This window comes from Corythoichthys intestinalis, chromosome 22 (assembly GCF_030265065.1).
Source record: "Corythoichthys intestinalis isolate RoL2023-P3 chromosome 22, ASM3026506v1, whole genome shotgun sequence".
Taxonomy (NCBI): Eukaryota; Metazoa; Chordata; class Actinopteri; order Syngnathiformes; family Syngnathidae; genus Corythoichthys; species Corythoichthys intestinalis.
Window position 1 is genome coordinate 23,072,839 of NC_080416.1, and position 19,573 is coordinate 23,092,411.

General features: G+C 39.8%; 1 protein-coding gene across 3 annotated transcripts in view; it reads right to left on the bottom strand.

Moving 5' to 3' along the window:
* LOC130910285 (histone-lysine N-methyltransferase 2B-like) overlaps positions 1–19,573 on the bottom strand; it is a 64,414-nt gene that overhangs the window by 28,488 nt on the left and 16,353 nt on the right. For 2 of the 3 annotated variants that reach the window (XM_057827432.1, XM_057827431.1), the window contains exons 7-25: positions 19,473–19,534; positions 14,897–15,109; positions 14,730–14,827; positions 13,042–13,710; positions 7,524–7,637; positions 7,296–7,442; positions 7,092–7,184; positions 6,894–7,011; positions 5,914–6,030; positions 5,644–5,834; positions 5,463–5,564; positions 5,278–5,373; positions 4,891–4,967; positions 1,922–2,049; positions 1,777–1,856; positions 1,569–1,703; positions 1,330–1,488; positions 1,133–1,250; positions 51–129 (exon numbers count right to left, since the gene is read on the bottom strand). In XM_057827432.1, coding sequence (XP_057683415.1) covers positions 51–129; positions 1,133–1,250; positions 1,330–1,488; positions 1,569–1,703; positions 1,777–1,856; positions 1,922–2,049; positions 4,891–4,967; positions 5,278–5,373; positions 5,463–5,564; positions 5,644–5,834; positions 5,914–6,030; positions 6,894–7,011; positions 7,092–7,184; positions 7,296–7,442; positions 7,524–7,637; positions 13,042–13,710; positions 14,730–14,827; positions 14,897–15,109; positions 19,473–19,534 — 2,796 coding nt within the window. The remainder of the gene's footprint in view (positions 1–50; positions 130–1,132; positions 1,251–1,329; positions 1,489–1,568; positions 1,704–1,776; positions 1,857–1,921; positions 2,050–4,890; positions 4,968–5,277; positions 5,374–5,462; positions 5,565–5,643; positions 5,835–5,913; positions 6,031–6,893; positions 7,012–7,091; positions 7,185–7,295; positions 7,443–7,523; positions 7,638–13,041; positions 13,711–14,729; positions 14,828–14,896; positions 15,110–19,472; positions 19,535–19,573) is intronic. The other variant, XM_057827433.1, reaches the window with a different exon arrangement.

The window sequence follows — 19,573 nt, forward strand, 5'->3', positions numbered from 1 at the left end:
TCTCATCCTAAACGTAAGGTAGGATTTCTATCGAGAGGAGATTCGCTTACTGGTATCCAACAGGGTATAACATCCTCCCATTTGATGAGAGCTCTGACAACACACCGAGTCTCTGAATCTGCAGAGACCCTTAAAATGCAAAAAACATATTGTCAGCAATGTGTGATGTGCACCAGTACAAATAAAGTTAATACAAACAACCATGTTACCATGAGCTGCCACGACAAATGAAAAACTGATTTTTAAAATAAAACTGTAAGCAAGTTGACTTAAATATTATTAGTTGACTATTATAATAATCGTTTGGAGCAGCACTACTCACAACTAGGAGTGGGAACCTCTTGGTACCTCCGATACGATACGCGATACAGAGCTCACGATAACGTTGATCTGACGATATGGCGATACAACGATTATCGATACACTGGTCAGGAAATCATTCTAGAATATTCTACAAATGAACTAATAATCAGAAAAACAAGCTTCTGCTGTGAATTGGAATGAATACATCACTAGTAGACGTCCAATCCAATTGAACTGGGAGGGTGGCAGCGAATGAACGTTCGTTCATTCGCTGCCATCCCTCCCACTTCAAACAGATTGAATGTCTATGGCCGTCAGTGGCAGCCATTGCCAGGTAATGAGGTAATTTCGGGCCATTTAAGGTCATTTACCTGTTGATGTTCGGTTACTTCTTGTTGATTTTGGGGTATTTTACACTTCCTGTTTATTTTGAGTTACAAAACAGGAAGTCACCTGGGAATCACCCAAATGAATAGGCAGTGACTCAAACTCAAAGGAAATGATCTGTAAATGCCCTGAAAATCAGACAGAATGACTGAACGCTCTGGTTTCGAATGAACGAACGTTCCAAGTCTAAATGGATTGGGCGTCGTGCACCGTCAATGCAGCCTTGGAGTTAACTGAGACACCATTATGGTGGAAGATTTAGGTAACAACTTGTTGGTTCCTTTTTATTTTTTTCAACATTGACACCGTTTTAAAACGTTATCTCGATTCTTGGCAGGAGCATATCGATAACCTTTTGGGATACAAAGTATTACGATATATCACCATTTCGATATTTTGTCACACCGCTACTCACAACCATAAAATAATCAAATATCCGTACCAATGGTCATATTAATGGATTCAGGCTCGAGGCCTGTGAGAAACTTCCTCCTCAGCGTGATCCCTTCAAAGTCAACGTAGACTCTCCGTGCGACTTCAAATTCCTCCCCAGACACCGTCTGAAGAAAATTCTCGAGTTATAAGTTGCTTTTCAATTTCAGTTAGTTTATTCAAAGCAACATCATTGAGGCCACGCACCTCTGCGCTGACGAGTTGCGTGTGCTTGTAGCAGTAGACCTTCCTGTCCCGCTGAAAAACGCAACTCTCTGCTCGCGCACACATGAAGTGGAAGTTACTCTGACAGGTAGAGAGGTAGCATCCCACAGTGGCGCCCGATTGCCCACAGCGGTCACAACGCTGATGTGACAAGAAGGAAAAAAACTCCTGTGCAATTGCTCCTTTTTCTAACAACTAATCACTGTTAAGTGACTACATACCAAGTGGCGGCCCCTGGAGACCGCAGTGTGTACTTGGAAGAGAGCGCCTTTGTTCTCATAAACTTCAGCAGACCAAAGGCAGCAGTTGATGTGGGCCCAGTCGTTCTGACCCAAGTACAATAGACGTCCTCCAGCCTGTCCAAATTTAAGAAGGATATGGATTTATACATGCTCCAACAAGGAAAAAACAAAGGCAGCTTCAACTTACACTTGGAGCAGAGTCACCATATTGCTGGCACAAAGCACACTGTCGATGATCTTTGGACGCTTCCACATCTTTCACAGCACCTGTATTGACAAGAGAGTTGTATTTACTTTTCCTGACAGACACTGACCAACGATGTCATCCATACCAAGTGAATAAAGCGGGGTTTTCGCCGTCTGTGCCCCTCTACTCTCCCTAGGCTGGTATGTCCTCTGTGTCCACTGTGCATAGCTATGCTCCTTAGAAGGCGGGATAACTGCTTCTGGGAGGACACCGCTGCAAAGGGTCCACACATGAATATTGCATATCGGTAGATTGTCCTAGCTGTAATAACAGTGGTATCTACTTATGAACGTCTCTACTAACATTATTTTCAGGTTACGACACTTAAACAGGAAAATATTGCCTCGTTAAGAAAGAAATTTCAGGTTACGAGAGGCAAAAATACTATGAGATAAAGGTGTGTGAAATTTCCGATTCTTAGATTATTTTCCATTCGGCCGTCGAAGATTTGAAAACGATTCACAAACATCCAAATTCCTATTATTTAAACATGCCAAGTAAAGCGGAACTAAAAGTGCGCATTCTTCGGGACGCTATGAGGAATGGACCAAGAGAACACACACTCACGCTTCCTAGATACAAGACAGCAACAAGCATGGCTGACCTAACCAACCAACTTCTCCGTGAGATCAGAAATGCTCACAAAAATGTAAAAGCAGACATGTGTAATTATTTTGGATTCGACTAGAAAATCTTCTAGAAAATAAAGGATTTCAAAGAACGTTGAAAGCAATGGAGCCGAAGTACGTCATCCCAACCCGATGCTATTTCACTGACACGGCAGTCCCGTAGAAATCATGCCATCGCTGTCGAATGTAGACAGACTCGCCAATACGTGGAATTAGGCCTGTCGTGATAACAAATCTTAGTGTGCGATAATTTATCTCATAAATTATTGCGATATGCAATATTACTGCGCTCCCCCCATTTTTTTAAAAAAACAATTTACAATACCACAGTGAGAATACAGTATATATTAATAGATCAAGTACACCGATTTAAGCGCAATAAATATTTACTCTTAAATTCAAAAATACTTTTTAAGAAATCACAACTAAAAACAATAGACCATTCCTCTAAAGTAAAGGACAACAATATTAATACCGCACAGAAACAGAATAAATAAAATGTGTTTTTCAAGAAGAAAAAAAAAAGTTACTTAATAACTTAGGCAAATGAAAACTTTTCCCCTCATAGCTTCCATAGGGATGCAACGATACAGTCAAGTCACGGTTCGATATGATTTTTGATACGAGGGACACGATTTTCGATCGGATTCAATACATTTAATGCTCTGGGGGAAAAAATGTATTTTTTGTTACCTTTTTTTTTTTTTTTTTTTGCTAACGAGCAAAAATTAAATTGCAATCATATAAAGATGCCTTTTAGTGCATAATATTCATGTGCTTACTTCTTACTGATCTGAAGAAATTTTGTATAAAAGTGCTGAGATCCTATTTGTGTCCGAATCCATCTGTGTCACGTACTAAATTAACAATATTTGCAACATTATCTATAGTCACTGGTATGGATTGATTTGGCCTTCTTAACTTCCATTCAGTCATAGCAGTTTATAATTCATCGATGTATTATATGGACTACGTGTCCATTAATCACTCTGGGCTCACGTAGCCAATGGCATGGGATGTAGCCCATCTAGTTTGCTATTTCATGATATCTAGTGTGTGCGCGCGCATTAAAAAAAGTTAGCAAACGCCACTGAAGTCACGTCTGCTCATTACTGCACAACACCAGCATATGACAATTGACCTTCATAAACAAGAGTTTGAAGCACAGCGCTCTTAATTTGCCACTCAATGTTCATCATGTCCATTCAGGTGTCCGTTGTTAAAGCGAGGTTGTTCATAGCAGCCAAGTCGGTAACAATGTTTTAGCGGACTTCGTTGTAAATATCCGGCGTTGTGCCGAAAAATAGCTGCCCCGTGTGAAATGTCACGCCTGACGGGAGCGCTGGCACGTCAACAGGCGCGCGCGCACGTGCACGCAAGGTGATAAATCGCAGCTGAAAAATTACCGCCTTCATTTTTATTTATCGTGTGATAAATGGAATTATTGCATATTGCGACAGGCTTACGTGGAATGCATGAAAACCCAACTGGTGCTAATATGGCTGAGCCGCTAAGCTGTGCTTTAAATGAATGGAATATCGCAAAAATGACGTTTTTGGGGTTGTGCATCAATAATCAATTTATAATCGAATCGTAGCCTCTAAATCGTAATCGCAATCGAATCGTGAGGTGCCCCAAGATTCCCACTTCTAGTAAAAGATACACATGTACTTCCTGTTCTCTGTTTTTAAATGTCACACCATAAGATCCTGCTGCCCTATCAGTCGTATTTCCCATCATGCCTCTGTAATAGGATTCTGCTCTCCTATTGGCCTATTTTGATGACATTTCAATTAGGATGCCACAGTATGAGGACGTGCACAGGTGCAAAAATATCAGTGCTGGTATAGCGGGTCGACATCTGAGCCGGATGAGCACAAGGCTCAGTGTGTTTTTGTTTCACGTCGAGTTTTTTTAAGCTCACAGAGGGTTCATTACATTATAAGCACATTAAATCATAGGTCTCTTCTCGTTTTTGCATCACGAAGAGTGAGATAGGCACCATCGATCTTGTGAAGGTGGACATCGCCTCACTCGAAAGGTAAGAGATATTTTTCCTTTTTACTTTGCATTTTGTTCTATTATGTGCTAGAGGTGTGCGAAATTTCCGACTCTTAGATTATTTGCGATTCGGCCGTGGAAGATCGACAACGATTCACAAACATCCAAACTCCGATTATTGAAATATGCCAAGTAAAGAGGAACTAAAACACAGTCAGTGCGGTCTTTGGGACACAATGAGGAACGGACCAAGAGTAAACACGAAACATTAAAAGCAGCTAATACTTGGGGGTGGGGGCATCAATCATCGATTTATAATTGAATCATAGCCTCTGAATTGTAATCGTAATTGAATTGTTAGGTGCCCCAAGATTCCCACCTTTATTATGTGATGTACTGTATTATGATGTGAGTGTGTTGTTACCTTGGCAGGTCCTCAGAGAATGACCTCAACTTGTTTTGGTGGTGGACAGGAAGCCAGCTGAATACTTGCGTCATCAACTGTTCGAACAAGCAATAATCATATAAGATTATGAAGACAAATGTACAGCACACAATAGGGCTGAGCCATATGGCCTAAAATAAAATCACTTTTTAAACCCAATAAAAATTTAGATTTATGATTTTTATTTTTTTTCCTCTTCAAATTACCCTTTTCTAATTCTATAATAATAATAAAAACATTTAAAAAATCATAAACTGTATATATAGCCCAGGCCTACTAGACACAATAACAGATTATCAGTAAATTCTCATACAAATATTTACGGACTACAAACCACGTAAGAATGCATAAATTTGGGTAAATTACTTTAGCATAATGTTCCCGGGCCTGAATGGTAGGCTTTTCATCTTCCTCCTTAAGCCACCTTCTCAGCACAGACACCACATCTGTGTGGAAAGCTTTCTGAGTGGGTGAAACAGAGTAATTGTTATACTGCATATATGTTTAACCATTTCTAGCAATGCACTTTTTACTATTTAGTTCCTACTCACAATGGATGTGTAGCTCCCTCCTTTTAACCTCCTGTCAACGGCTTGTAGGTCACACACTGTTGGCTGTTCCTCGATTAACTCATCCTTGTTTATTTCTTGACACTAAAACACACACTCATTTATTTATATATATATTTTTTTAAAATATGTGGCATAGCTAAAGCGCAAATGTTCGCTTTACCGATCGACAGAGTGCAAGGTGCCTAGTGGCGCTTGAAGAAACCAGGTCGGCAAGCACTTCCTCCAGGCTGAGCAACAGTTGCCTTTGCAAACGATCCTTCAGGCATCCGTCCTCGCCAGAATTTTGACGGCAGGGGGAACAGGTGAAGACTGCGTCCTGAGGTTGGCTTGACAGCAGCCCGTACAGCTCCTCTGCAACAAACAACAAAACATTGGACTTTGGTTGCGAATCAGAACCGCCATAGCTTCATGAACCTTAATTAAAACGCACCTGAGAGGCCCTCACAGCTGTGATGCACCCAATGTTTACATTTCAAACACTGAATCATCCGCGTTCGCTGGCTCCCGTCTTCGTCGTAGCATTTGTTGCAAACTGTGCAGAAGTGACCTGCGTAATCCACATCATATAATGTCAGGTTCCAAATGGTGAGCAATAAGGAGATTCATTCATTCTAGTGCTGCAACGATTAATCAATTAACTCGAGTGATCAGGGTGGATATGCTGCTCTCTAGTTGCGACAGGGAATATGACATAACTCATCTAACATGGCTGGATCCAGCTGCTCCGTTAAGACCTACATAAGTTTTTGTTTGAGATATGATCGTTTACGCATTCATAATTTAGTTTTGAGGTATAGTTAGCATTTTACATGATTTAAGCAAACAGACTTTAGCTATGCAAGTTAGCGAATTGTTCTTTTGTTGTACTTTGATCCTCATTGATTCATTTTTCTATGGCGTTTGAGGCTTAATTCAGGTAATTTGATTAAATTTTTTTATAGCGTTTGAGGCTTAATTCAGGTAATAGTGCAATAGTTTGAAAAACACTCAGGAATTTTATTTTATATTTGCATTTAATGCTTTTTTGAACATACAGTCTCAGCAAGCCTTTGTTTTCCATCTGCTAAAATTTATTTTGCAATGCATTAAATGTTCTTAATCTGATTACTCGATTATTTGAACTAGGTAATCGATAGATTAATCAGATACTTAATCGCTAGCTGCAGCCCTAACTCATTCACTGTCATTAACGGCGATAGACGTCCGCCCCTCCTAGTTAAAACACATTGGACGTCTATTGTCGTCAATGGCAGCCAGTGAGTTCACAGAAATAAATCTGGGAAAAAAACAACTTTTCCCATTTCCATTCCGTTATCAACCATACTATTAATGTCACTTTGTAATATTTTTGGCCTTGGAAGAAGAGTTCAGAAGTCAGTCCAAGTAACTAAGCTTTTATATTTAGTTAACCTTTTTCGTGAAGAGCAGCACAATCCGGGCAGTAATTGTCTGTATGGTTCCAGGCCACGTCCCATGACTTTCCGGGTGTCACGCCACAGCTTTTGCAGCGAATGCATGTCATACAGAGCTTCATAAAAAACACACTACTGTCAAAAAATGACAAGATAAATGTACATTGAGAGGATAGTAGAAGAATATAAAGACTACCCAGGGGAGGCTGCAATTCATTGGCTTCGGGTACGTTGGTCCTAGACAGGAAGGATGGTAAGAGGTTTGGCATCTCTTGCACTGCAAGACAGGCTGGAGAAACAGAAATCATCTGATGAGAGGAATCAACACATAAGGAGTCTACACTTATTTTTAAAACACTTAAATAATTACGGAATAAGATGAATCTGTTGACTTTCACACCTTGGACAGCTTGCTCCTGCGCCCACACACATGGCAGAACTTGCAACGTCGACAACACCAGTTCTCCTTGTTCCCCTCCAGGGGGCGCTCATCGGCAGCGAGGCAGAAGCTGTGAAAGGGCTCACAACATATTTGGCAGTAGATCATCTGAAAGGGAAGAAAAATAAAGAGTTAGGCAAGAAAAATGGGAGTCAATCAGACACGTAGTGGTTTTAAGGGCTGATTTACCTCATGTCTTCCTTTGCTGGCACAAAGCAGACAAACGGGCTGAGGTGTGGTTGGAACAGAAGTGAGGATGCTAAGGCCACCCATAAGCCACACGTTCTGGACTGCACAGTCCTCCTGAAGGCAACAATTCACTTCAAGTTATCATAAATATATTAAATATACAGACAGATTTCAGACCATGTACACTTAGTTAAAAGGGAGCGATTATGGATAATATTGGGTCTCATAAGTCGCTGCCTGCCCATTAAGCATGGATCGATATTAGTTTCTTACATTATAAGCTTGAGTAAAAATATCACAGTATGACAGTACTAAAATTAAAGATAAAAAAAATATTCAAACAACATATGAAAACTTGGGACAGTCAAAACATTTTCCATTGTAAAACAAAGTTACTGTAATTTTTGGACCAGTTTTCGTCAACGATGACTATATTTCGTCAACACAATTTTTTCATGACGATGACGAGACCATAACGAGCTAAAAACGTGTTTTGGGAGACTAAAACATAACGAGACTAGTGCCAGTTTTCGTCTGACGAGAAGACAACGAGACGAAAATGCGCCAGTTTCCGTAACATGTTCACAATGTGTGACATTTTACGTGTAGTTGGATCGTAGCCTGGATCGTAGCAGTGGCTGGTTCTGTCACTCATGTGACGTGCTGCTGCTCTCCAGTCGCCATGCTTGCACACGGTAAGATTTGTTTTTTTATCTTTGCCCAAGAGAATGTGCAATGTTGCTTGAGCCTTTAAATGTCTATGCCGAGTGATCATTAAATGTAACTCGTAGCGTTAGCATAGCATTCGCGTTCAACGCTATGCTATGCTCAGGTTGGCATTAGGCTAATGCTAATGGCAAGCGTCTTAAACTGTCGGAAAACCTTTTCCTGCCGAGTGTCTATTATCGCTATGATGAGAGTTGTTCTAATAAGTATTACCGTCAAAAAGACTAAGACTAAAACAAAAGTTAAAAGGGCCAAAACAGAACTGTTTTGGACTTGTCTATAGTTAAGAAGATCGTTGTTAATAACAGCGTTAGAGTATAACTCAGTTACTAACGACGTTAATTTTTTCAGTCGTAATCTAATTAATTACTTTTCTCATCTTTGCAACGCCGTTACGATTACTGAGGGGTACGTTAGTGCATTACTGCAATTTGGTTGACTCATGACGCGCGCGTTGTCTGAGAGACAAGGAGAGAGCAGAGCGGGAGTGGGGAGGTGGGAGGTGGGAAGGGAGTTGTGACGCCATTGCAAACGCGATGCTAGGTGGCTCCAATAATACCTGACTGCAGCAGACAGCCTACAAACAACGCCCACATGATGCTATGGTAGATTTCACATGTATATAGAACTAGATGTGAAATGACAAACTCACTGGCGTTAGTTAACAGTCGACATCTTAAAGCAGACTTTTCAAGAAGGCTCAAGAAGGAACGTTCCTAGCAAACCTGAGCAACTTTTTATCTAAAATACTCCTAAATCGGCAAAATCTTGACTTGAATCCATCTTTAAATGATCAAAGTTTTAAAACTTTCACATGTCGAATGTAGACAGAAGGGAACTAATGCAATAATGGGAGCAATTTTAACAGTTGATTCACAACATTCAATGACTTCCAAACATAGCAAAGGTTACAATCCAGTTTTCACAATATCGGCAATACCCCTGTGTCTAGTTAAGTTTAGGGTAAAAAATTGGGCTAGGGCCTATTGTCCCAAAAACCCTCTGAACTTCACATAATGTGGCCTACGTTTTTTTTTTTTTTTTTTTTTTTTGGGGGGGGGGGGGGGGGGTGAAAAAGACAGTTCAATTCAATCAGTTAACAAACATATTTGATGTGAAAGACGTTATAGAATGTTAAATGAAAAACATGAAAAGTAACACCATTTACTTTGCCAAGTAACTAATTACTCTTACATTGAGGTAACCGAGTTACGAACTCTATTATGTTTTGGGAAAAGTAATTTGTAACTAATTAATTACTTTGTTACAGTAAGATTAACGACACTAGTCAAGAACCCACCGCACCCTTATATTCTCTGCACATGCCTACCACCTAAAGTAAGAAATAAATCGGCTAGTAGAGGCGTGCGATATTTCCGATTCTTAGATTATTCACGATTCGGCCGTGGAAGATTCGAGAACGACTCACAAATATCCAAATTCCGATTATTGAATTATACCAGGTAAAGCGGAAGCGGGACGCAATGAGGAACGGACAGAGAGTAAATATCATGTTCAACTCATGCCGCTAGTTAAAAAAACAATCATACCTGACTGCGGCTGACAGCCGCTACAGACAATGCCCAGTTGCTAGTTGCTACAAACATACGGCTACAGTAGATATCATATGTATGTAGAACTAGATGCAAAATGACAGACGACGTCGGTATTAGAACATGTATTATTGAACAGAGATGTGAAATGACAGACTTTCCGGGGTAAGTAAACAGCCGCCATCTTAAAGCAGTAGACCTCGCTAGAAGGCTCTGTTCTAGCGAACCTAATTAACTTTTTATCTAAAATACTCCTAAATCGGCAGAATCTTGTCTTGAATCTATCTTTAAATGATGGAATAGTTTTAAAACGTTGACAAAAGTAGAAAGAAGGGAAATTATGGAATAACGGGAGCAATTTTAACAAGTGTAACAGTTGATTCACAACATTAAATTAATTGAATGTAGTTTAAAGCTGCTGATACAGAATAGGGACTGGAGTATTATTATGGAGTAGTTTTATATTAACTGTTATTTTTGTATATTTGTTTACGGTTATATGTTAACTTGATACTGAAATGGTAGTTTGGTTTAGCCTGAGACGATTTTTGAACAATTTTGGAACTAATGTACAAAACATCAAAAAAAAAAAAAAAAAAAAAAAAAAAAAAAGGGGGGGGGGGGTGCATTAATAATCGTTTTATAATCGAATCGGAGCCTCTGAATCGTAATCGAATCGTTAGGTGCCCAAAGATTCCCAGCTCTAGTAGATATCATATATATGTAGAACTAGATGCAAAATGACAGACAATGGTGGTGTTAGAACATGTATTATTTAATAGAGATGCGAAATGATACTTTCCGGCGTTAGTAAACAGCCGCGATCTTAAAGCAGTACTAAAGCGGTGACTTCTCTAGAAGGCTCTGTTGTAGCGAACCAAATTATCTAAGATAGAGTGGGGAGAACAAATATTTGATATACTGCCAATGGGTATGAAATACTTGTTCTCCCCACTGTACTCTTAAATCGGCAGAATCTTGTCTTGAATCTTTCTTTAAATGATGAAATACTTTTAAAACTTTGACAAAAGTAGACAGATGGGAAATTATGAAATAACGGAAGCAATTTTAACAGTTGATTCACAACATTAAGTTAATTGAATGTAGTTTAAAGCTGCTGATACAGAATGGGGACTGGAGTATTTTATTTACTTTTATTTTTGTATATTTGTTTACTGTTATATGTTAACTTGATACTGAAATAGTATTTGGTTTAGCCTGAGAGCATTTTTGAACAATTGTGGAACTAGTGTACAAAACATTTATTTATATATATATACACACACACATATATATATATATATATATATATATATATACACAGTGCCTTGCAAAAGTATTCGGCCCCCTTGAACCTTGCAACCGTTCGCCACATTTCAGGCTTCAAACATAAAGATATAAAATTTTAATTTTTTGTCAAGAATCAACAACAAGTGGGACACAATCGTGAAGTGGAACAAAATTTATCGGATAATTTAAACTTTTTTAACAAATAAAAAACTGAAAAGTGGGGCGTGCAATATTATTCGGCCCCTTTACTTTCAGTGCAGCAAACTCACTCCAGAAGTTCAGTGAGGATCTCTGAATGATCCAATGTTGTCCTAAATGACCGATGATGATAAATAGAATCCACTTGTGTGTAATCAAGTCTCCGTATAAATGCGTTGCGTTAATACTTTGTAGCGCCACCTTTTGCTCCAATTACAGCTGCAAGTCGCTTGGGGTATGTTTCTATCAGTTTTGCACATCGAGAGACTGACATTCTTGCCCATTCTTCTTTGCAAAACAGCTCGAGCTCAGTGAAGTTGGATGGAGAGTGTTTGTGAACAGCAGTCTTCAGCTCTTTCCACAGATTCTCGATTGGATTCAGGTCTGGACTTTGACTTGGCCATTCTAACACCTGGATACGTTTATTTTTTAACCATTCCTTTGTAGATTTGGCTTTATGTTTTGGATCATTGTCCTGTTGGAAGATAAATCTCCATCCCAGTCTCAGGTCTTGTGCAGATACCAACAGGTTTTCTTCCAGAATGTTCCTGTATTTGGCTGCATCCATCTTGCCGTCAATTTTAACCATCTTCCCTGTCCCTGCTGAAGAAAAGCAGGCCCAAACCATGATGCTGCCACCACCGTGTTTGACAGTGGGGATGGTGTGTTCAGGGTGATGAGCTGTGTTGCTTTTACGCCAAACATATCGTTTTGCATTGTGGCCAAAAAGTTCAATTTTGGTTTCATCTGACCAGAGCACCTTCTTCCACATGTTTGGTGTGTCTCCCAGGTGGCTTGTGGCAAACTTTAAACGAGACTTTTTATGGATATCTTTGAGGAATGGCTTTCTTCTTGCCACTCTTCCATAAAGGCCAGATTTGTGCAGTGTACGACTGATTGTTGTCCTATGGACAGACTCTCCCACCTCAGCTGTAGATCTCTGCAGTTCATCCAGAGTGATCATGGGCCTCTTGGCTGCATTACTGATCAGTTTTCTCCTTGTTTGAGAAGAAAGTTTGGAAGGACGGCCGGGTCTTGGTAGATTTGCAGTGGTCTGATGCTCCTTCCATTTCAATATAATGGCTTGCACAGTGCTCCTTGAGATGTTTAAAGCTTGGGAAATCTTTTTGTATCCAAATCCGGCTTTAAACTTCTCCACAACAGTATCTCGGTGGAGTATCGGTGGTATCTTGGTGTGTTCCTTGGTTTTCATAATGCTCTCTGCACTTTAAACAGAACCCTGAGACTATCAGAGAGCAGGTGCATTTATACGGAGACTTGATTACACACAAGTGGATTCTATTTATCATCATCGGTCATTTAGGACAACACTGGATCATTCAGAGATCCTCACTGAACTTCTGGAGTGAGTTTGCTGCACTGAAAGTAAAGGGGCCGAATAATATTGCACGCCCCACTTTTCAGTTTTTTATTTGTTAAAAAAGTTTAAATTATCCAATAAATGTTGTTCCACTTCACGATTGTGTCCCACTTGTTGTTGATTCTTGACAAAAAAAATAAATTTCATATCTTTATGTTTGAAGCCTGAAATGTGGCGAAAGGTTGCAAGATTCAAGGGGGCCGAATACTTTTGCAAGGCACTGTATATATATCTTTTAAAAAAGTGCATCAATAATCGTTTTATAATCAAATCGGAGCCTCTGAATCGTAATCGAATCGTTAGGTGCCCAAAGATTCCCAGCTCTATCGGCTAGTAATAACATTAAAACAGTAAAAAAAATTCAGCATACCTTAAAATCCACACGGATCTTTTTCTTTTCCAGCACCAGCCCCTTCTGGGGAAAACCATTGGGGAAACCCAAAGAGGCGCTGACGGACGAGCCCTCAGCGGCATTCTGGGAAGGAAGGAGACATTGTGGGTCAGAGTCTGCCGGCCTTTGCAGCACCGTCCCCTCTTGTCCGTCTTCTTGGGCGCCATCCTCCACTGCGTGTTCTTTGTCGGTCAAACTGTGTAGGGGCTGCATCTGCGACAGTGGGTCGCCTTGACAGCGTAAGGTGGTCGCAAACTCAGTCAGAGCTGAATGTGATTGTTTCTTTGGACTTCCAAGAGGTGGTGGTGATTCAATATTACAACCGTGTAAGGCGGCGTGCACCACAGACTGAGGCAAGCGGTGCAGTCGCAACACGAGGACACGTGAAGGGGGCTGTGTATCAGGCGGATGCCGTGTTACGAGCTGCGGCGGTACGGCATGCAGTGAGTGCGGCTCACTAGGCTGCATCGATTTGCTTTCTGAGTATTTAGGGTATGAATCCAGGCTGTGGGGCGATAGCTGGAGCAGTTCAGGGAGGCGGTACAAGTGTACTCTGAGCTGCCGCCCAAGTTTGGGCACTGGGCTTCCGGGAGGGCCGGGACAGGGGAACATATCGCTTGGCTCCGCCTCTTCAGTGTTCTGCGATTCCTGCGGATGAGGGGACTGCCTAAGCCAACCAGCCATACAGGTTCCAAAAGCTACACTTGAATAGAGGCGCATGCAATGGAGGCGACAGACAAAGGAGGAAGCCTTGTTGTAGGAACACTTAAGTTAGCCAGGGTTAAAAAAAAAGGGGGAAAACTTGCAGGAGTAAACAGAGGCATGCTTGATGTTACGTCCACATAGGTAACCTGGGTCTGCTGGTATTGACACAATGGGGATTTTTTTTGTTCAGAAATGATAACTATTACCTCAAATAACCAAGAAGGGAAAGAAAAACGTGCAGCAAGTGCAATCATCTTAGTTTGACATGACAGTTCACACAATCAAAACAGCAGCACCTACTGAAGTGTGTGAATGGGTTCTAAAATGAATTGTGGTCTGAATGAATTTATGATGTAAATGAGATCCCAAAAGCAGCATAAAAACATGATCATTGATGAGTTCTGCTTCAGATTGACGTAGAGTGACTCAATCTCCCTAACGTTACTTTGATTTAAACTCCGTCGTCACTCAAAATATATTGTCGTAAACCCCCAATTGCTTTCCTCAGACGTCTTTATCACTAATACATTTGAACATAAAGCTTTGTTACTCTGTAACAAATTGCAAAATGTTGTTGCTGTACACCATGCACCGCACCAGCTAACGAAATGAATTTAACCGTCTTCAAGATGAAATTTTAACAAAAACAATTTAAAAGCATCTGTAGTTTACAAGAAAAACAAAAAGCAGAAGGAAAATAGCAAGCGAGGCCAAAATAAAACCCCGACTCAATCAAATATCCCTTGACTATGTAATTCCAGCACATTTTAGATTGGTGGACAAAATGAGAAAAGAAAAGAGGTCTGGGAAGAAAATTATTTGGAAATGGTACAGTTCAAGTAGTAGAATTCGTCAAGGGGCCAATCAAATTTAGCAAGAATGGATCAATTGTATTCCAAATAATTTACCCCAAGAGTTTAGAGGACCTACATGAGAAGAAAGACGCTCAAGGGTATTATTACCTTGTAAGCTTTTGGTCTGCCTACTTTGGAAAATGTCCGGCGCTGCCTTAGCGCCTCTGGTGGAGTGTCATCACAAATGGACAGCCCGAGTTCATTATCTTAAAAAGAACACACAGCTAAGACGCAGTTCTATTTTTTCTGCAAAATAGCACAAAAGACTTATCTACCTTGCTTCTCAGTCTTGAATTCTTTGCTCATTTCATCTGGCTCCTCATCAGACTCGGATTTGAGGAGGTTACTGTAGCAGCGTGGGGTGATGTTGCGCAAGGACTGCTTACGGATCTTGGTTGGCATTAAGGGCAGCTTCCTTTCAGCTTTTATTGTGCCCCAATTGCAGTCGTCGCTGCTTGATTTCGGCGCCGAAAACCGCCTGGCCCGGACTGACAAAATCGAAGCGAATGATAAATTATGTACTAAATACTGTTTTTGGTTCAATAAAAAATAAATAAATTTTTTTTTTTTTTTTAAAAAACCTTGAATCAAAATCATATGTCAAAACATGACATGAAATTACACCATACTATGAAAATATAAGCTTATGCGAAGCAGTTTTTAAAAACGGGTTCAAACAGCCACCACTAGCTACCATACTTATCAGAATCTAGGTTAACAAGTTATTCCACATATTCCCACAAAAAACAAATGCTAGAAAAATTAAAATGTTGACCTATGTATTTTTTTAAGCAGTGTTGTTTTCGTCAACGATGACAATAATGAAAATATTCCGCCAACGAACTTTTTTTTATGACGATGACAAGACAATATCGAGCTAAAAACGTGTTTTCAGACTGAAACATAATTAGACAAATGCCAGTTTTCGTCCGAAACGAGAACGAGACAAAAATGTGCAATATTTTCCGTCCCATGTTCACAATGTGTGACATGTAGCAGTGTCTGGTCACTCATGTGACGTGCTCTGCCCCGCACCCCAACTGCCAGTGTCCGCTCTTCTTCTTTCCTCTCCTCTCAGAGCTTGCACACATGGTACGATTTGTTTCCTTATATTGGCCAGAGAAAATATGCAATGTTGCTTTAGCCTTTAAAGGTCTGTGCTGAGTGATAATCACACACTAAATGTAACTCGTAGTGTTAGCATAGCATTCGCATCAGCCTAATGCTAACAGTTCGTGGTGTCCAAGTGGGTGTAATTAATTGAAAATAATGTCCTCTTTTCCTGCGGAGTGTGTCTTATCACCAAGTTGGTGTTCTCTTTGTAGACGCTACAATATGTGCTCGTCTGTCAATGATCATTCTAAATAGTTGGAAGCCTTTATTTTTGGAGTAAATTGTTTTTTTAACTTTACTGATTAAAACATTTTTCGGAAACGTTGACTAAAACTAGAAGAAATTAGTCAAGTTTTCATCAAAAGAAACTAGACGCAGACGAACACATTTTGAGATTACTAAAAAATGACTAAGACCAATAAGTATTATCGTACAAAAGACTACGACGAAATTGAAAAGAGCTGCCAAAAACAACACTTATTTTAAGCCATTTATCAAAATGCCTATATGTAGTCTTACTAAAATCCATTTACATCCAACAGACAAAAATAAACAAAATGCAATTCAGTTCAATGGGCAAAATCTGGGACATGTTTGCTTACATATGGACCATAAGATGTCACTAGAGGTGGGAATCTTTGAGCACCTAACGATTGGATTACGATTCTGAGGCCCCGATTCGATTATAAATAATGATGTAACCCCCCAGCTTTTCATGTTTTGTACATTAGTTCCATAATTGTTGAAAAATCCTCTCAGGCTAAACCAAACTAATATTTCAGTATCAAGTTAACAATTAAAAACAATAAATACAAGACTCAAGTCCCCTTTCTGTATCAGCAGCTTTCAACTACATTCACAGGGGTGCACATAATTTTTTTGCCCAGGTTCTCAGGACCTGGAGATGTGACTTGGTCCTCATTGAGCTTGAGAGCCGACCCGCCTGATGCGATAAATTTATGACAAGCTTTACTTAGAGCCAATTAACTTTAATTAATTATATTAAAAATTAATGCTTGATTAACATCAACTGGCACAACAAAATTGCCATTACTTTGAAGTGAAATGTAAAGAAATAAAAAGCACCAATTCAAAATAAAGGCCTTTATGCGGCTCCCACATTAACTCCAAGCCTTTTTAAAAGTGGGATGTCCTCCTCATAAGACCTCATTGAACGTGCATGTTTAGCTTTGTAAAATGCGAGCAAAAACACGTTTGTCAGTGCATGTCGCTGTTCATTACCTTTATTCCGCGACTTAGGGCCAGTGGGCGAGTCGGGCCATGTCTGACATCGATAGTTTGCTTAATTGCCACATGCTCTCTGTTTTTTTCGTGCTTTTCAAAGTTTGGATGGCTGAAATTCTTTGACCCTACATAAAATACGCTGCTCTTATCGGTGACATTGGGATTCTCACGGCACATTTTGTACCGCATTTCCGTGCGAGCATCATTTGCTTCTAGCCATGGTACTTCCTGTAGCCACTTTTCAGCAAAAGTCCTATTTTTCGGTAGCTCCGTTGACGTCTCTGTCGTCTGTCTTGTCTTTTGACGGGGATGGGGGAACACGGAAGTAATTACTCAGTGTGGCCTGCCTCTTCGACATTTTGAGAAGTTATTTTCTCGTGTCCGCCTCAAATACAGTGGTCAGCCATCGGTACGCAAAAGCGTATGGAAGCCGTTGAGGGCCAGCGCTTTTTTGTCTACGTCCAGTACGCATGCGCGCATGCGGACCACTTATGTGCACCCCTGTACATTCAATTAATTTAATGTTGTGAATCAACCGTTAAAGTTGTTTAAATTGCTCCCATTATTCCGTAATTTTCCTTCTACTTTCGACATGTCAAAGTTTTAAAACTGTTTCATCATTTAAAGAGATTCAAGTCAAGATTTTGCCGATTTAGGAGTATTTTAGATAAAAAGTTAATTAGGTTCGCTACTGCTTCAAGATGGCGGCTGTTCACCAACACCGGCAAGTCTGTCATTTCACATCTAGTTCTCTATTCATGTTCTAACACCGCCGTCTGTCATTTCGAATCTAGTTCTACATACATGTGATATCTACCGTAGCCGTATGTGTGCAGCAACTAGGCGTTGTTTGTAGCAGATGTCGGTCACAGTCAGGTATTATTGTTTTTTATCTAGGGGCATGAGTTGAACATATTTACTCTCGGTCCGTTCCTCATTGCATCATGAAGACCGCGCTGACCGTTTTAGTTCCGCTTACCTGGTATAATTCAATAATTGGAATTTGAATGTTTGTGAATTGTTCACGAATCTTCCATGGCCGAATCGCAAATAATCTTAAGAATCGGAAATTTCGCACGCCTCTAGATGTCAACATTGCACCAAATCACCAGTAGGCGTTAAAATGCGGTTTAAACCGTTAACACTGGACATGTCGGTGGCCTCACATTTACGCGTATCATCTTTGAAGCCTTATCACGCTGTAATTACATCACCCACGTACAGCTGATTGGTCTCATTTGAAAGTGCAGAAGTTGAGGTCCACGGCCGTTTTTTTACTTGAAGCCAATCGACCAAGTAAAACGGGAGATAATGTCATTAGTTTTGTAGTTTTATTGCCCTCATAAATAAAATGTTAAAATGCTCCATGGTCCATGTGTTTATGTCCATTTTTCCATTATTTCTTGTCCTTTTTCAAAACCGAAAGCACCACGAAAAACTACACGTCCCAGCAGCCATTGTGAGGTCATGAAGGACGGACGTAATGTGAACATTTTTAATAAATTGCCAAGCAGTGGGCTGTTTAACAGTGTATGATGTAGCCCTTTGTCTTGTTCATGGGGAACTGAGTGGAATCCCTATAAAATTGAACTGAACTAGTTTATTGTCAATAATTTTAAAAAGACTTGTTTCAATGTTATATTTGATTTCTTTTTCACTATCAATCTGTTCAATTTGTATATAGATGTGTGTGTTTAAGAAGCTTAATTGTATGTATATACTTTTGATAAGGTGATGGGTGCAATAACTAACCTCACAAAGAGATATCCCCCAAACCCTTTTTGTGTTAGACGATATGTATGTATACATTTTTTTCCACTATTTTGCACTGCTGGTCTACTGTATAAAACCTTTTGACTATCGTACATGTAAAGGCTAAAAATGCATATTACCAGTCTTATTTTTTCTGTTGAATGTTTATCCTGACAATTTGAATAAATATTATCAAGCTTCAAAACGGCTCGTCATGCATCTTTGGTTGTCAATGGGGCATCAAGATTACAAATTATGACAAAAGATTTTGAGATATTTCTTTTTTTCCGTCTTTTTGGGTCCAAAATGTTGATTATAATTGGTCAGTGAAGAAAACAACAGTTTGGACATGAAGGCCATTATGAATATGTTTTCTTTGAAATATAAAGGCAACATCAAAGGCATGCAAATAAGGAAAAACTAGGCTCAGGTGTTAAAGGGTTCAAAATTAAATGATAACTCTCCAAAATTAGTTTGTCACTGGTAGACATCAAATCCATTGGAACTGGGAGGGAGGGCAGCATAGAAACCACATAACGGGGGGGAAAAGAAGGGTTCATGACGGGTCATTACATACTATAGTACCATTTAATTGAAGCTCACAACTCAAAAGTAGATTTTAAAAAAAACTCACAAGTTGGGACATTTGCAAGTCAAGGCACCACTATATTTAATCTGAAAATCTTTTGTCAAATGCCCCTCCTTACAAATAGCAGACAGGAATGTCACTTTCACAATTACCTTTGAGTTGTTTGACAATGCGCTCCATCTTTGCCGCAGCAATTCTCTCGCACTTCCTATGTCTGTGGAACATTAAAGCACAAGAATGTCATCTTTTAACA